At 42.1% G+C, this 19,352-nt stretch overlaps 1 protein-coding gene across 5 annotated transcripts in view; it reads left to right on the forward strand.

The window, feature by feature from the left end:
• The window catches only part of LOC137518990 (polyamine-modulated factor 1-binding protein 1-like), a 539,976-nt gene that overhangs the window by 20,380 nt on the left and 500,244 nt on the right, over positions 1 to 19,352 (forward strand). For all 5 annotated transcript variants that reach the window (XM_068237518.1, XM_068237520.1, XM_068237522.1 and 2 more), the window contains one exon: positions 6,827 to 7,006. In XM_068237518.1, the coding sequence (XP_068093619.1) occupies positions 6,848 to 7,006 (159 nt within the window). In that variant the 5' untranslated portion in view covers positions 6,827 to 6,847. The remainder of the gene's footprint in view (positions 1 to 6,826; positions 7,007 to 19,352) is intronic.

A 19,352-nucleotide genomic window follows, 5' to 3' on the forward strand; every position in this document is an offset into this window, starting at 1 on the left:
GGAGTGGCAGGGATGGAGGGGCGCACTTTGCTGTCTCAGCCTTGGGTGCTGAAGGACCTTGTCCCGGCTCTGAATACAGGTAATAGACCATAGATACAACAATACAGGTAATAGCAATAAGATACTCAACAAAATGCAGATACTAATACAATGCCAGATCATACACGGGAGTGCTAGTGGTAAAAATACACGTTCCATAAATCTGGGTAAAGTGCACACAGTCAAGTATGACACACAAGGGGAGAGGGCCTTGCCAAAGGCTTACAGCAGGGCTGTGGAGTCAGTACAAAAATCCTCCAACTCCGACTCCTAAGTGTATAAAACCACGACTCCCAACTCCTACTCCCGGTACCCAAAATTGCTCCGACTCTGACTCCAACTCCACAGCATAGAATTTCATTTGAGTTGCTGTTTTCTTTTTTTCTTTTTTTTTCTGCTTCTTGTTTTTGCTACACTACTCACAATTCTTAAAGTGGGATGAAACTTTGACATAACATGTTCCTACTTTTTTATTTTTTACATTGTAGCTTCTCTGAAAACTGCCATTGCATTTTATTGTTTTATTGCATAGCTGCTGTCTTTATATATTAACCTCCCTGGCGGTAAGCCCGAGCTGAGCTCGGGCTATGCCGCGCCGGAGGATTTCTCAGGGCCTGCTGGGGCGATTCGCCCCATTCAAAGTGCTGTGCGCGCAGCCAGCACTTTGCTAGCCGCGCGCACAGCTCGATCGCCGCCGCTCTGCGGCGATCGCCCGCACGCAGCGGCGAAAGAGGGCCCCCCCGCCAAAGCCCTGCGCTGCCCGGACCAATGAGTTCCGGGCAGCGCTATGGGCTGGATCGAGTGCGCATGACGTCAGGACGTCGGCTGACGTCCATGACGTCATGCTGATCGTCGCCATGGCGACAGGAGAAGCCAAACAGGGGAACGCGTTATATACGCGCTCCCCTGTTTGCTATTGATGCCGGTGACGATCGCACTAGAGGGCCACATGCGCCCTCTAGTGGTTTCATGTAGCTACCACTCTGGTAGCTTTACATGAAACAAAAAAAAATACAAAAAAAAGGATTTTTGCCCATTTTTTTAAAAAAAATTAACCGCCAAGGAGGTTAATATCTATTTAGTGACCATTGGTCATCTCTCTCTGCTTCTCAGCTCAGTGCTGTTCAGTTTCAAGTAGGCTGCTGGCTGCATAGGAATTGTAGCAACAGAGGAATGTAAACAAAAGATGTTATCCCCTCTTCATATGCGGTCAGAAGCTGCAAGGAGCTTTCCACTGAAGAACAAAGTGCTGTGGCTAAATGTTTGAATGCTGTTCTGATGCAATTTTTTTGTGGTAGATTTTATGCTGTAAATCTTTAGAACTAAGAGGAAATGCTGAGTCTCATACCTCTTTAATAGATTGGACATTAGATTTGATAACATTTAATGCCTGGTACAAACTATGCAATTTCCCGTCAGATTGACTGGTCAAAATCTATCATTTCCATCAGGTATTTTCCGATTGATTTTGTATAGAAAAGATAACAAAAACGATCAAAAACCTTATTTGGCCTGACGGAAATTATTGATTAGACCCGTCTATTACACATGGCATTGCATGGTGTGTACCTGACATTAAACCTAATGAAAATCTGTTAAAAATCAAGGCCCTCTCGATGAATGTCTAATCATTTTATCAGTTGAATGAACGCTGATTGGCAGGGCTGTGGAGTCGGAGTCGTGGAGTCGGGCAATTTTGGGTGCCTGGAGTCGGAGTCGGGAAAAAATGCTCCGACTCCGACTCCTAATGAATTTGTAACTGTAATTTAAAATAGAAAATATGATAAAATGTTCTATTTCTCAGATAATAGTCATTAAAAATAATGTATATATACAGTATATATACAGTAATAGCTGTGCTTAGTCCACAAAAATGAAATAAACCAATCAAAATTAGTTACTTGTGCTGCTTCAATAAAGCAGTCACCGTATTTTTAAGGTCAGATTGATTGTGACTGTATATATGATGTGTACACAGGAATCTCTTATATATGTTACGGCCAGAACCCGAAGTTTGGCCACTTCTAGTTCTGGCCGGCCACTTCGGGTTCTGGCCGGCCAATTCGCGAAGTGCCCGCTGCGCTGCGGCCAATGTTAGAAACGGATTGTTTACTCTGATATGAATGTATCTTCTGGCCGCAGCGCAGCGGCCAAACGTATTAATTTGTTGCAATTTTAAGCCGGCGGCAATGTAACGATTCAAGCCGCCGGCTTTTTCATCTGCCTCATCTCTCTCCCTCTCTTTCTTATGGCCAGCCGGCGGGGGGGGGGGGGGGGGGGGGGGGGACACGCGAGTCCCCCCGGGAGTCGTTCGTCGCAGCAGAGCGGGGAGGCTGCAGACATTGCTTCTGCCAGCACCCGCTCTGCAAGAACGGCAGGCTTCCCTGCCGCGACGAACGACTCCGGAGGGACACGCGTGTCCCCGCCCGGCTGCCCATAAGAAAGAGAGGGAGAGAGATGAGGCAGATGAAAAAGCCGGCGGCTTGAATCGTTACATTGCCGCCGGCTTAAAATTGCAACAAATTAATACGTTTGGCCGCTGCGCTGCGGCCAGAAGATACATTCATATCAGAGTAAACGATCCGTTTCTAACATTGGCCGCAGCGCAGCGGGCACTTCGCGAATTGGCCGGCCAGAACCCGAAGTGGCCGGCCAGAACTAGAAGTGGCCAAACTTCGGGTTCTGGCCGTAACATATATACTAAATAACATCTATGCTGTAAGAATAAAGCCTGATGTGCAGCTGTGTCACTAATAGAGGTGGTCAATGAGATGGAAATAATTCTGCACTGATGTTGATTTATGCAAATGTATGCACTCCCTTTGCTGATGAAATCAAATAATTTGATATGTTGTTAAAATTTGGTTTGGTGACTACAAATTAAAGGGTACCTGAGACGGATGAAAAGTAAAGTTTTATACGTACCTGGGGCTTCCTCCAGCCCCCTTCAGGCTAATCAGTCCCTCGCTGTCCTCCACCACCCGGATCTTCTGCTATGAGTCCTGGTAATTCAGCCAGTCAGTGCTGTCCGGCCGCAATAGTGCTGCACAGGTGTAGTATGCTCCTGCCGGCAGAGTGTGTGCATGCGCACTACGCCCGACTGGCTCAAGTACCTGGACCCATAGCAGAAGATCCAGGTGGTGGAGGAGGACAACGAGGGACTGATTATCCTGAAGGCGGCTGGAGGAAGCCCCAGGTATGTATAAAACTTTAATTTCATCTGTCTCAGGTTTACTTTGTTACACAGTAGTACTATACTCTACATATGCACTCCCCACAGAGCTGCAGGGAATCCGCTGAGAATGCTGTGCACATTGAACACAGAGGTGTTGTCTGTCACCCATAAACCTTGTTCAGATTGTGCATGAAGAATGTGTAATAGAGGAAGAATCTCCTCATTCCCCTGCAGAGTACCTGCACATCATTCTTACATGTACCCACACTTACATTGCCTAGGGCCTGATAGATGTTCTTTGTTCCGGTTTGTACCTTTTACAAGTACTCTTACCAAGGACTAGTTTTAGTCTAAAGGGAATAAATATAGTAGTCTACATATCCTTCTCACTTGGCAGTTAAGAGACGAATTTCATGTTACATACTTTTAATCAACAAAATTGTAATATGCAAATTAGAGGAGTCGGAGTCGGAGTCGGTGGAATCCTAAACTGAGGAGTCGGAGTCGGTGGATTTTTGGACCGACTCCACAGCCCTGCTGATTGGGACGGACCATTCCCACGCTGGTTGTTCAGGTTGGAGTAGGGTTTTGGGTAGGAGAGGCATACAATGGTCGGTCAGCCGTGCAGAACAAACAAGGCAGCCTCATGTGACATGGCAAAAAAAAGTGCATGGTCAAATTGTGGAACGAAGTCAAACAACGGCCCTTGCATTAAAATATGTGAACTGCATACCTTTGTTGCATCGTATAAATGGGGCTATACTTATAAATTATGGCTCATGCAAGACTCGGCTGTAAGCATGCATCAGTGCTTCTCGTGCAGCAGTGTTGGGGCCGCTTCACACTCCGCTTGATCGCGGTTGGCAGGCAAAATGTTGCGATTCAGCGCAATGTGTGCTTGTGATTCCTGTTCAATAGAACGAGAATCACAGCGCAGTCGCCCCTCAAACTGCATGCAGCGCGTTTGTGATTGATTGAAATCGCAAACGCTGCTGTGTGAATGTATCCATAGGGATACATTAGTAACAGCACTTTGCTGATCGCCGGCAATCAGCAAAGCGCTTAAAAATCGCCCAGTGTGAACCAACCTTCACACATGCTCCTGAGACAAAAGACGTACAATAGGCATTTCAACCATATTGTCAAACATGCCTCAGTTTTAATGGGTTTTTGTTACATTTGTTGACTTTTATTGACTCTAATGTTTAATCTATTAAAAACATCTCACACTGTATGGCGGCCTTTACGTTACGGCAATTTGACACTACTGACATTTATTGGAAACCTTTTTTTGAGTGGTATATAGAGTCTGACACCTTAATACGGTAAAAAAAATTGTATGGTGCCGAGCTTTGATGTTGACATTCTGGCTTCAGCAGTCTGAGTCACACTCCTGTAAGAAGCAACCAGTGCAGTCAGAACAACTGAAGTGGGTAAATGACTCAGATTATCAGGATCAGCATGACAGCCAGGCAAATAATCATTTTATTTTTAAAGGGAACCCAAGGTGAGAGTGATATGGAGGCTGCCATATTTATTTCCTTGCCTGGTAGCCATGCTGATCTTCGGGCACATGTAGTGTCTGAGTCAAAACCCTAGAAAAAGCATATGGCAGTAAAACCTGAGTCAGCTGACAGGGCTGTGGAGTCTGTACAAAAATCTTCCCACTCAGACTCCGACTCCTCAGTCTATGAAGCCTCTGACTCAGGTATCCAAAATTTCTCTGACTCTCCGACTCCGTAGTCTAATTTTCACAAAGGCCATAAATTTAAAAAAAAAATCATCCGACTCCAACTCCTCACTTTATTGAAACCACTGACTCAGACTCCAGGTACACAAAATTGCTCCGACTCCACAACCCTGTCAGCTGAGTCAGAGTACCTGATCTGCAAATGCTTGTTCAGGGTCTATGGCTACAAGTATTAGAGACACAGGATCAGGAGGACTTCCAGGCAACTGGTTTTGTTTAAAAGGAAATAAATATGGCAGGCACCATATCACTCTCACCTCTTGTTCCCCTTAACCACTTGAGGACCGCAGTGTTAAACACCCCTAAAGACCAGGCCATTTCTCACTTAATAGGCCACTGCAGCTTTAAGGCCTTCGCTGCAGGGCCATCCAACTCAGCAAACAAGTGATTTCCCCCCGCCCCATTTTTTCCCCACCAACAGAGCTTTCTGTTGGTTGTGTCTGATCGCCCCCCAAGTGTTCATTTATTTTTTTATATTTATTTGTTTTATTATTTTTTAAATAAATCTGCCTATTTTTTTATTTTTACACTTCCCCCTCCCTCCGTCCCACCGCCAGCCAATCAGTGTGATCAGCTGTCATAGGCTTCAGCTACCCTGCTTCTGGAGGGGACAGCCATGTCACACGGCTGTCCCCAGTACAGTGCTGCCTTAGATCGCATCGCTGTACAGCAGTAAAAGACAGCTAACATTCTCCCAGTAGCGAGTGGAGCTCCGCCATCAGAGCGGAGTTGCGTGCACAAACCACGCCCCGAGAACCTTATGCTGATCGGCGTTAGGTGGTCCTGGGGCTGCTGCCACGTCCACACCTATCGCCATGAGGAGGTCAGCAAAAGGTTAAAGTAAAAAAAAGAGGGCAGCCTCCATTTCCTCCATTTGTTTTTATTTCATAGCTATTTCTAGAGCCTTATAGCTTATTACGTGATTTAATGGGATCTTTTAAAAACACTGCTAGTTTAAAAGGGCGTGGCTTTCTCCCCTATTGATTCTAGCTGCTATACAGAAATCTTGGCGCACACAGTATTAAACTGGCGCCGCTATAATAGCAGCTACAATTTGTAGCTGCTATTTGTAGCTACTATTTTTTTTATATGTGGCCGCTATTTCTACCCATGATTTGTAGCTGTTGTTTTCAATGTACTACAATTTGTAGCCGCTATTTGTCACTGCTGAGATTAAAGGTTAGCCACCACCAAGGGGGAGTTAAGGGTTAGGCACTACTAAGTGGGAGTTAAGGGTTAGGCACTACTAAGTGGGAGTTAAGGGTTAGGCATCGTCAGAGGAGGGTTCTGTGTGAGAGTAGGGAGAGGTTAGGTCATAGTAAAATATCGGTAAGTATTACCCATATTTTACTATATTAATGTAGTAGAATATCGGTAACACTACCGATATGTTATTACCGCTATCCTGTGCCCACTTGCAGCTTTTGCAAATGTATGCATTTTAATCACCTGTCTATGAACGAATGGCCCTTCAAATCTGGTCCACATTTTCAGCTGTGACCTCGATTAAAGCAATAACTGTACTTGTAAACACGACTGTGGAAAACAACAAGAGCCGACGACAAGACCGAGCTGAGTGGTTCTCGTTTATAATTAATCAGAACCAGAAGCTGTGGCCACATTTTTCAGTCCCGTTTTGAGCACATGCAGACACCCATCCATTACATTAGAACAGTATCGGGCCACGCTCTCATTCACGTCGCCTGATTTCCATTTGCAGAAGTTATTTTGAGTTTATGTCAGACACATGGCTTTGCTAGAATCCCAGCACCGCAAACTAATTACAATGCTTTTTAAAAAAAACAAAAACATCTGTTTATAGCATATTTCACTTCAGCATATCTGACATCAATCTGTTACAGCTTAGCTGCAGTGACATTAAGATGAATGAGCTCAACTTGGAACTTGGGATCCTGAAATCTGAATTGCATAAAAAGACCAGAGAGATGCAAGTGCTGGAAGCTCAAGTCCATCAGCAGCAAGAGAGCCTGAACAGGGCCAGCGACAGACTCAAGGACACAAAAAGGACCGCGGCAAGCCAGGTAATCAGAATGGGCCCCGCAATGCAGAATTATACGGTGCCACTGCCGCCTTAATGTGGAAAAGTCAGTCCCCATATGAACCAGACCTCCTGGGGCTCAATCAGCCAGAAAACATTCCAGCCACTTAGCAATTTAAGAAGAAGTTTGGGCTCGAAAATTTACTGCATTAGCAATTGTTACAGGTTGTCCCCACTTAGTGAGCTTTGGCTCCATTGTGATCCAAGGCATTAATATAATTTCAGCAGCATATGTTTTGCGGACTATTATGCAGGGAGAAAATTCAGTAAGTAACTCCAATTTCCCTCCGCTCATATTTTTTCCTAAGTATTAAAGGGCACTGTGCTCTTAGCCGAGACTTTGTACCGGTATATAGTTTCAGCTGCCACTTTTTTTTTTTTTTTTGGCTAAACTATTTTTTAGTTTTATTATAATAAACTTTAAAGGCCAATAGTAAAAATAATTCAGAATTATTTTTTTTCCCCGCACAGAACGCTGGGTTTGAAATGCTCCCAGAAGCTTCATTAGGTTGAGGGTTGAATAGGAATAACAGTAATTTAGTAAAAAAAAAAAAAAAAAAAAAAAAAAGGAACAAACTGTGGCCTATAAGATTAACTGAAAAAGTTTTTAAAACCTAGCTAAAGGAACAGATTTAAAAATATCAAATTCGAAGCTTAGTAAAGCGTTTAGATGTTTCGTCTTTTGTGTGTGAATGTAGGCTACTGCAGCTGACAATCCTGCCTTGCAATTTTCAAATGGCCAAAAGCACTGATTACAGTGCGTCAGTCTTCAGGTTTTTCACATTAAAATTTGCGCGAGTGGGCAGATTTTTGCATTCATTCTCTTGAAACCTGCATGCATAAATTTGCACACGTGCATAAATATTAATGCGAAAAAAAGCATGTAAAAACTGCACTTTAAATAAATTACATTTTTCTTTTTGCCAGGATTTTGAGTTTGAAACTTATTGCACATTCAAAATGTATACTAGACACATTTCGGTAAGTTACAGGCAAAAATTTCATGAACGTTTATTGCACATGTGTCGAACTCCAGGCCTGGAGGGCCAGATCCATGCCAGTGTTTAGGATGGACTGAGAAAGAGAGGAATGTGTTCTACCTGATGGACCATACCTTTCCTGATTCAGACCCATCAATTAATTTGAGCTGTATCAAAAATGTGTGAGGATCTCGGCCCTCGTAGGACCGGTTTGACATACCTGGTTTATTGTACCACTTTTTGCACAGAAGTCAAACAGAAATTGAATGTCAGGGTGGTAGAAGAGGAGCTATAATGGCACATAAGCAGAATGTAATTAATTATTTATTTTTTTTATCTTAATTACCTTGTTATCTGCATCAGAAACACATTTTATATCTATATATTGCTGTATATTGGTATGTAGCCCCACCTCTCCAGTGATTTAGCCTAGGCTATAACGTTATGCAGACTTCTTCCCCAAAGCACTCTGGGAGATCATGTGATGTTCCTGCCTACTTCACAGAGGAAAAAAGAAAACATTCCTCAGTGATTCACTTTGCCAGTGGTAAACATGCCAGCAAGATAAAGATAAAAAACTTTAGGACACAAATCTGGGTGAGGTAAGATTACAATGGGCACACACTGAGTACATATTTATAAATAATTATTGCAAAAATAAACAATTTTATTAATTAACGTCTTCCTTAAAGTGACTCTGTAACAAAAATTACAACGTTTTTTCTACCATCCTACAAGTTCCTAAACCTATTCTTATGTGTTCTGGCTTACTGTAGCTCTTTCTACTATAACCATCTCTGTAATAAATCAATGTATCTTTCCCCTGTCAGACTTGTCGGCCTGTGTCTGGAAGGCTGCCAAGTTCTTCAGTGTTGAACTGTTCCTCTATGCACACTCCAGTGTGTGTTTTATTTACATAAGCCAGCAGCTTCTCTGCTATCTTATCAGTGATAGAAGAGAGCTGGATAAAAATCCTCCTCTGGAGGCTGTGAAAGGAGCTGGTCTGTCACATACTGAGGAATTAACGACATAGGCAGAGCTGTCTGCAGGAAGCCTGTAATGTTCAGTGCATGAGAGAAGCTGGGGACAGAAGGTAAACACACACAAGTGATCTCTTGAGATTCAGAAGTAAGGCTGTATACAGCCTGCTTGTGTATGGATGTATTTTCTATGTGTGGACATACTGTACATCAACCTACTTCCTGTTTTGGTGGCCATTTTGTTTGTTTATAAACAAACTTTTAAAAACTGTTTTTGACCACTTTTAATGCGGCGAGAAGCGGTGAAATTGTGACAGAGGGTAATAGGAGATGTCCCCTAACACACTGGTATGTTTACTTTTGTGCGATTTTAACAATACAGATTCTCTTTAAAGTGGATCCGAGGTGAACTTTTACACATTGCATAATTATGTTCCTTTCCTATTGTTTATAGGGCATTCCTCAAGCCAAATACTTTTTTGTTTTTGTTTTAATACTCTAATTCCCTATAAACTAAAAAAGCCACGCCCACAGGTTTTCAGAGAGCCAAGGCAGTAGCAAGGGCTCATGGGAGCTCAGTCTGGGCAGGAGGAGGGGGAGGTGTTACTAGCCATTTATTTCAGAGGCAGAGGGGAGGAGGGAGGAGGAGAGGGGATTAGGCTGATGGCTCAAGATACAGATAAGCCTGCCTCTGTGTAATGTTTACAAACTACATGGCCGCTGTCATTGTATCACAGGAATAAATAATCATATTCTATTAAATCTGTTTGCAGCTAGATTTGCCGTGTAAACCAACTAAACTTTACATAAGATATATAGACAAGTTACTTGTTATAGTTCTTTTTTCATCTCGGATCCGCTTTAAGGAGGTATTCTTCCTTTGTGATCCCTGTGAGTAGCTTGCAGTGATCACAGGGTCCTAATCCAATGAAATTGTGTGCATACAGTAGCTTAACATCCTCTGCAGAGTAAACTGCTATCACCAATGTTACTTACCTAATGCTAGGTACACACAATACAATTTTTTGTCAGATCGATTATTTCTGACAGGTCCAATCTGATTTCCGAGGAAAAAAAGTTGCTTTTAACAATCATTTAAAGAGGCACTGAAGCGAAAAAACAATTATATGATGAATTGGTTGTGTAGTACTGGTAATTACTAGAACATTGGTAGCAAAGAAAATATTCCCATATTTTTATTTTCAGTTATTTAGTGATTTTTATAACATTGCATCATTCTTTAATATTTGCAGTTCACACACTACTCAGCATTCTAAATGATTTTACAGAGCAGTCTTGTGAATTTTTGACTTGTCCTCTGCAGAAAAACAAACAATACAGTTTCTGACACTTGAGATAATAAGCTTCAGAAGACAGAGCTCTCTGCGACTTTGAAAGTCGTGGAGCTCAATGGCTCTTTTGCATAGATAACAACTGGAGTCTCTTAACTAACAATATTAAACTGATGTCTCTGCTCCTAATGTTTTATTTCTTAGCTGTACTACACATACAAATCATTATATCATAATTTTTTGTTGTTGCTTCAGTGTCTCTTTAAAGGAAATCTGGGATTTCTCAGATAAAAACATTTATACTTACCTGGGGCAACCTCCAGCCCTATGTACTACTTGGACCCCTTCAACATCCTCCTGAGTTGCTGCATTCTTGTACAGTCTTTGCCAGTAATAAGTCCCAGTCATGTCAGTTGGGCTGTACTAGGTATGTGCACCTTCCCATCGCGTTCCCATAGCCAGGAGCATTCTGCACCTGCACAATACTACTGCACAGGCACAGAATGCTCCTGTACATTTAAACTGGGGCTACGCCACGCATTTAAACTGGGGCTGGTGGTCACCATATTAAAACTGTAATATGCTATGGAAGACTTTTGATTGATTGGCAGGTACTGTGGTTTGTTTGATTGGCAGTGGTGATTGTGATACGCAGAGCTTAAAGAGGAGCGGTCAGCCATACAATGCAGATAAAAAAAACAGCATATATAAGTAGATAAATACTAACTCTACTTACATAACGTGTATTGCACGGTCCAAGTGTTGATTTCAGTGAACTTTATAAAATAAAAAAGGTAAATGGAGAGAATTCTGTTCGCTGGCAGGGGCCATCTTTACTCCCTCCAGCTGAAGCCAATGGTGAGGTCATTTCCTCCCTTACTCCCCGCTCCTCCCCACCCCAATAGCGAGCGTTGATTGTAAATGCAGGGAATCCCTAAGGAAATGGTAGCAGGGACGGGGGTCCCCATGGTTGCGATGCGATGTGGTGGTGGCAGCCACTGCCCACATGAATCAGCAGAGATGCCTGTCGGGCTGGACTGTGGGGAGGGGGCAGACATGGAGAGTCATGGGAGGCAGCCAATGAGAGGAAAAGGAGTGAGAGTGACACAGGCTGCAGCAAATCAGGCTGAACTAGCTGTGTCTGTGCAGAAACTCCCCCCGCCCCAGCCTGCACTGCAACTTCTCTTTTGCGGCTGATTACTGGCTGCGTACTAAGGAGCTGGGGACATGAGGATTAATCTCTGCAATAAAAAAGTAAGATTGATTTTAAAGTTATGCATTGCCTTTTTAGCATTCCTTGTATATGATCAACAGATAGAAATAGAGAATTGATTTTGTTTTTAATGCCTAACAGTTACTCTTTAAAGAAAACTTCGGGTGAGCAGGGGATAGGTGTGTGTGTGTGTGTGTGTGTGTGTGTGTGTGTGTGTGTGTGTGTGTGTGTGTGTGTGTGTGTGTGTGTGTGTGTGTGTGTGTGTCAGTGTCATCTCTCTTCATCTATTACCTCACATTAGTTTCTGATTACAGAAGGGTGTACTATTGACGCTATACTTGCCATGAGTTTCTCTCTGCTATCACTTTATTTTTAAGGTTTTGAGACGTTTGAAAATCATCTGCTGGTTTGTGAATGGTGCATGATACAATATAGCCATTTAATTTTATGCTTTCCCCTCCTTTTTTTGCCCTCGATATTTTTCAACATCAGGGTCTTCTCCAATGAGGCCTTCTTATTGCGTGTCCAAAGTATTTAATCTTCATCTTCAGCATTGCTCCTTCCAATGGACAGTCAGGGATCATTTCTTTAAGAATTTACAGATTTGATCAGCTTGCAGTCCAAGGAAGCGACTCTCAAGTCTTCTCCAGCACCACGATTCGAAGACGTTGATTCTTTGGCGTTCTGCCTTCCTTATGGTCCAACATTCTCCACCATACATTACTGCTGGGAAAAACATGGATTTGACTATATGCAAACCTTTGTTGACAAGGTGACATCTTTGCTTTTTATTGCACTATCCAAGTTAGTAATTGCTTTCCTTCCAAAGAGTAAATGTCTGTGTCTGCAGTGATTTTTGAGCCCAAGAACACAAAGTCCAATACTGCTTCCATTTCTCCCCCTCTATATGACAGGAGGGAACGGGTCTGGATGCCATGATCTTATTATTATTTTTTTTTAATATTGAGCCTTAGGCCAACTATTGTGCTCCCCTCTTTCACCCTCATTCAAGAGGTTTCTTAATTCTTCTTCACTTTCTGCCATAAGAGTTGTATCATCTGCATATCTGAGGTCGTTGATATTTCTTCCTACAATCTTAATTCCAGCTTTTGTTTCAAACAGTCCAGCATTTTGCATGATATACTCTGCATAGAAGTTAAATAAATAGGGTGACAATATGCAGCCTTGTCATACTCCCTTTTCAATATTGAATCAATCAGTTGTTCCATGTTCAGTTCTCACGGTTACTTCTTGACCTGCAAACAAGTTCCTCAGGAGACGTGTTTGGTTATCTGGTACTCTCATCTCTTTGAGAACTTGCCGTAATTTATTGTGATCCACACAGTCAAAGGCTTTGGTATGGTCACTGAAGCAGAAGAAGATGTTTTCTGATATGCCCTTGCTTTCTCCATAACCCATTGAAGGTTTAATTTATCAACTGTTTATTGGTGAACATTTTCATGGGACCTTCGCCTCATCCTATCAACTGATTATAATGGGAACATTCTCTTGGAACCATAGCTGCGTCCTATCAAGTGATTATTAAAGAACATTTTCATGGGACCAAAGCTTCATCCTATTGACTGAGTATTAATGAACATTTCATGGGACCATACCCTCATCCTATCAACTGATTGTTTGTGAACATTTTCAACGGACCATGGCCTCATCCTATCAACTGAATATTGGTGAACATTTTCATAGTATCATCCTATCAACTGATTAATAATGAACACGTTTATGAGATCACAGACTCCTCATACTTTTCAGTAATTTTTCCAGGTTCTGAACACCCTGCAAGAAGTTAGCAGCAGTTTACTGGAAAATAAGAGTTACACCATTTACAGCTTCAGAGTAGTGTGTCTTGATTTCTCTACCTCGCTTACAGGATATTTCTAGATTTAAAGAATATTTTCTTTCAAAGTCTTATAACCAATTTTCACTACAGTGTTATTTCTTGGAATTAGGGAAGTTTAGTTCAATTTGCAAGACTACAGTGCCTCCAAGTAATTTGGAGATGTGATACAAAAGCTCTGTTGCATGTGATCTTTCCTTGACCCTCCTTACCAAGAAGTTTTTTACACACTGGCTCTGCCGGGGAGGGGAGCATGGGGGGACGAGGAGCTGCTCCAATTTACAACAAATTAGATCTGCTCTTTGCTATGTCTTTTGAGTAGATGGTTACCATAATTGCAGTTAAATTGGTTTCAGAAAAACAGATGTTGCCTTATAAAATCATTTTCATTTGTTGGATTGTAATTTAAAAAAAAAATAGCCTTGATGTCCTTATTTTTCTTTGCTGAGACTTTGCTTCTGCTCTGTTTTGGAGTAAATCTAACAGTATCACTGTTCTCTGATGGTTAATACCATATATTTATATATGGCACCATTCTTATTTGCCCTTAAACTGGAGGAACTTATGATCTAATGTCCCTAGCATCCTTATGCATACAGTCTAGGAACAGTTTGCTCAGACACAAATTAGTCTAGAAGTATATTTTGGGTTACAAATGAGAGGAATACATTACAAATGGCCAGGCAGATTGAACCTCATTTAGGTAAAAGTGTAAAGTAAACTGGTTCCTTTCAGGCATCAAGACTCACTATCATCTATAGAAGAATTAAAGAATACCGTATGTACACTTTTCTAGATTTTTCTGCCTATGTTTTTCTCTTCCACTGCACAAGGGAACTGTAGTATTTTTGTGATAAAATTACTAAATTCTTTTAGCACCCCTAAATCACAATTCCATGATTTCGGCACCGTTCAGAAACCATCTTGGTGGGATTGTACTATTTCCTTTTTTTTTTTCTATTTTTCTTCCAGCTGTTTGCTGTTTGTTTTTTTTAATTACCACCCCCCTTCCCAACCCCACACTAGAGATGGGCGAACAGTTTGGCTGTGTTAGCCGAACTGTTCGGGCTGCCCAATCTGTCATTTATCTATGCCTCTTACTACTTCCGGGTCGCAATGACCCGGAGTAGTACGTCTGCGCTGCCCGGCGGAGCGCGTCCTAGCGACGCGCTCCTGTTGCCGGGCACTTTCTGCGCATATGCGTGACGTCATGAGTGACGTCACGCACATGCGCAGAAAGTGCCCGGCAACGGGAGCGCGTCGCTAGGACGCGCTCCGCCGGGCAGCGCAGACGTACTACTCCGGGTCATTGCGACCCGGAAGTAGTAAGAGGCATAGATAAATGACAGATTGGGCAGCCCGAACAGTTCGGCTAACACAGCCAAACTGTTCGCCCACCTCTACCCCACACCCCCAAGCTCAGAGCAGATATCTCAGGCACAGCAGAAAAGAAGTGGAGCAAGTGAAGCTAGCAGTGCATCTTTCTGACCTGAACTTTTTTTTTTGTAGGGTTGATGGGAGTAATTGGTGTCAATCAGGAGGACAGAGAAGTTTTGAAGAGCAACATTTCAGGATCTGTTAAAAACGATTTCTTACATTAGTAGGGCATTTGATTTTAGGCAGGCCTCATGTATGTAATTAAATAAAAAAAAAACTGACCTCTCCTTTGTGATGATTGGATATATGAAGTGAATACCGTTTTTTTCCCCTTTAATTTTTAATCTTGATCTACTTACAGCAAGAGACAAGGGTGAGTGTTCAATTCTGATTCTTCTTGACTTGTCTGCAGCTTTTGATACTGTGGGTCATGAAATACTCCCCCTGCAGTCGCACATCACCCCAGTACTACAAACGCTTCACTGGTTGCCAGTAAAATGGAGAATCCATTTTAAGATCTGCCTGCTGACATTCAAGGCTCTAAAGAGTCTAAACCACATGGGACCCAAATACATAGCGGATCTATTGGAACGTTATGCCCCTCCACGCACCCTCCAGTAAGATGAAGCTGATTATTCCCAGGATACACTTAACATTTGGTGCTCGGGCCTTTTCCTATGCAGCCCCTACTCTATGGAACTCGCTTCCACAATCAGGACGAGAGGCTCCTTCTCTGGACAGCTTTAAGAAAAGGATAAAAACTCACCTCTTTTCTCGAGCCTTTGAAACTGCATAATGCAGGTCACAGCGCTTTGAGTCCCCAGGGAGAAAAGCGCTATAAAAAATATTATTGTTATTGTTAATCTTACTTGGAATTCACTTTAGATATGTATTAATTCATTTCATCCTGAAAACAGTTTTCAATCATTTAATGACCCTGATGGCCACTCCTGCATCATATATGCACATGTGTCATTTAAAGTAAAGCCAAGTTGAAGAAAGACTTTGACTATATTGCACCAGCAGCATGATAAATACAAAGTACAACAACACTACCTAGATAAACCTCACCCAGTATGTCTGGTAAATGCATTCCTGTATCAAATGTAGCCTACCACCATCTAAAAACTCATCCACAACCTGAAAATCACAAGCGTAAAACGCAATAGCAAAAATGCAAATGCAACCTCCAAAATAAGAAACGCATGCAATTTTTCTGCAGTTCTGTGCGAGTTTCGGGAGAGGTGCTCCTGGGAGGACTTGCCTTGTTGAAGCTAGGAGCACTGTGGCGGTAAAGAGATGAGGTTGGGAGGCCAATTTAGAGGGAAGCATTGACTATTTAATGTATGTGAGGAGACCATTAGTAATGACCCCGCATTCTATCTCCTGTCCACTTTACTTATCCTGAAAAGCCTGGAGCTAATCTGCATGGAAGAGAACAGACCAACCCCCTGAACTGACACATAATTCCTTTAACTTAATTCCTTTAACTGAATATATATATATATATATATATATATATATATATATATATATATATATATATATATATATATATATATATATATATACATATACATCACACACATACATTTCAAGAATCCCCTAAATTACTTTATATACTGTATGACACCACCCAGGATAATGTTCCCCTTATAAGCGCCCCTATACACAATGGCGGGGCGTATGGTGGTTTCCAGTGTATTCTTGGTAGTCTCAATTTAAGGTGCCCCCTACACAGTCAGGTGTTGACTGCTGTTCTACCCCCCCCCCCCCCCCCCCACACACACACACACACACACACACACACACACACAACACAAGCACACATGCTGAGGCACAGCACAACAGCCCGGAAAGATCTGCTGGATCATCAGTTTTCTACAGAGTTCAGGCCAGTTTACATCATGCCTGTGTGTTTGCACTGCTTAAATTGATCTAACCTTGTGTAAGTGTGTGTCTTCATAGACTGTACATTTAAATCCCATGTCTGCATGAGAAAATCCATTGGGAAAGCCTTATTGAAGGCTGGAGAAGAGACAAGAAGCAGAAACATGACTCTGGTTTGTGGCTTGTGGTTGTAAGCAATGCAAGTAATTGTTGTAGCTTGTATGTCTGACATTGCCTCCTTAAAGTTGGGACACCAACACATCTGCTAAGACAGCTCTGAATCTACCACTAGAAAGCGTGAAGCAGGACGCAAATGATAAAACAGAAGTTCCAATTAATATTCACAAACACATGATTATAGTGACTGACTTTTTTTAGTTACTTAAACTACTTGAACTAAAATGCCCAACTCTTGGAAAATATTTACTTTGTTTTCGACAGCGTAGAATATAAAGTTATACATTTTTTTTTAGGCTTTTATTAATGTCTCTTTTGATACCTGGGGAAGGACTCCTTGATACCTGGGAGAAGGTTCCTCACTTCCTTCCCACACAGGAAGCTGGTAAACCCAGGGACAACAACCAATGAACCCCTTTTGTGGAATGTTAGTTAAAACTCTAAGGAATTTTTTTCCATCTCTTTCCTGTTGCCTCACATAACGGTGTTCATAATTTAATTCTACTTCTAAGAGTTGACCCAGATCAGACCCCAATCAGACCGGTATTTGATAGTCTGGTAGTCATGACATTGGCCTTCTCTCCTGCATTGGTGAACAAAGGAAAGACAATTGTTAACAGCCCAACCACAGTGGTGCCTCAAGGAATCCACTGCAGGGTGGAGTGGTTGCCTGTGCTTCCTCATCCTCTTGCAGACAGAGGGTGAATGCCGCCATAGGCTATACCCTCTTCCAGAAGATGATGTGGTAATACCATCAGACAATGGTCCTTATCCTTTTTCAGATTAGAACTGTGTGGAAGGAAGTGTGAGCGATGCACAGAGACAAAGAGAGCCCAAATGGTGCAGTACGTCACAAAGTATATAAAAATTAAAAATGGGCTGAATAAATACTCACAAAGGGAGGTTGCATAGAGAGCAACCAACCACTACAAGCAGGTGGAGATGCACAAACCTGACTCCAGTCAGGTACCCAGAGAGGGTGGTAATGGTCACACTCTTGAAAAACAGTATTAAGGTCCTGACATGTGGCATCAGCCATGTGGTGACCAGACTCCGCCCTCAGGAGGGAAATAAGCACAAACTGAGTTTAAAAGAGAAAAAGGGAGAGGTGTCTTTTCTCAATAACGACAAACTCATATATAGCATTCACAGCTCAACATAGGACAAAAAGTTACCTTCTTCTGAACTGACACAGGCAAGGGGTTGCAGTTAGCTTTTGCCATGTAATAACATGTTTTGTCAAAATCCAGTTCAAGTTTACTCCATGTTGACTGTATACTTTATACTGTAGATGCCTCCTAGTCTTTCTCAGTGTTGAAGCTGGCAGTTTTATTCACCATGTACTGAGTATAACAGGTGTAAATGGTAGGATAATCCATTTTGTATGTGTGTGCTGTTTTTTGCAAAATATTTACTGTTCTGTACTGTCAATTCAAGACTATTTCAGCTAGTTCTTGTGTTTTTGATGGCCAAGCATCAGACATTAAGTTTATGGTACCAGGTAGAGATGAGCAAATTAAATTCAAAGTCTGCTTTTTTTACCTCTAAATTTGAACAACTTTCAACTAGCCAAGATTCTTAGCCAACACCTGACCCAATGTCAATGTCTCATCTGCTGAGGTAAAATGCTGTAACCCTATATGGGAGCTGAAGATGTATTCTTGGTGCTTAATGTTAAAGTGGACCCAAATTAAAAATACAAGATTTCAGAAATAAAATGTATTATCTAATTTATAATAATAAATAGCAGCCTTTTTTCAGCTGCATGATGACAAATATAAAATATTTTACATTTATTGGAGGAACCCCTCCCTTCCTTTCATATTGCTGGGACAGAATCCGGCAGGCTGGTGGAGGAGATAAAAAAAACAAAACAAAACACAGGCTGCTACTGATGATGTCACAGGGCAGGTGATCTCAGCTTGTGTGAGATTTCACATAGACGACTCCCCTGTGAGGGAGGGTAGCTGATAACAAACACACCCACGATCTAAAACCTACTAAGCTCAGAAGTAATGGCTGCCACCTGTATAGCCCTAGTTATGAAAAGAGAAGGGTGGATGGAAGCGGTGCTCTCCTTAGAATACATAATACCAAGAAATTTAAACCTGAACAGTGAGCTGAAGTGAGCAGAAACTCTTGTTACTCTTTTGCATACCTGCTCTAAACATATGATTGCAGCAGGCTGTGACAAATCTGTTTAGTGGTTTCATTGGGGAGATATGAACAGGGTGCTGATGTGTGGCTGAAACAACAATGGGGAAGACAGGGCGCCAATATAGTGTAGTACATTATATACAATAAGCCAAGGCTTCCCAACACTGTCCTCAAGTACCACCATCAGTCCATGTTTTGCAGTAAACCACAAATATTCACAGGTAAAGTAATTAGTGTTTAAGCAGAGCTTCTTAACTTCCAGAAACCATGCACTGTTGGTTTTACTTGAGGACCGGGTTGGGAAGCCCTGCAATAAGCAATATGGTAACTGCAGTACTCCGATACAGTTTACCTCTAGAACAACCACTAAGATTTACAGAGGATGGGAATAACTCCATCTTCACTCAT

The sequence above is a fragment of the Hyperolius riggenbachi genome, chromosome 5, assembly GCF_040937935.1.
Source record: "Hyperolius riggenbachi isolate aHypRig1 chromosome 5, aHypRig1.pri, whole genome shotgun sequence".
NCBI classification, from domain to species: Eukaryota; Metazoa; Chordata; class Amphibia; order Anura; family Hyperoliidae; genus Hyperolius; species Hyperolius riggenbachi.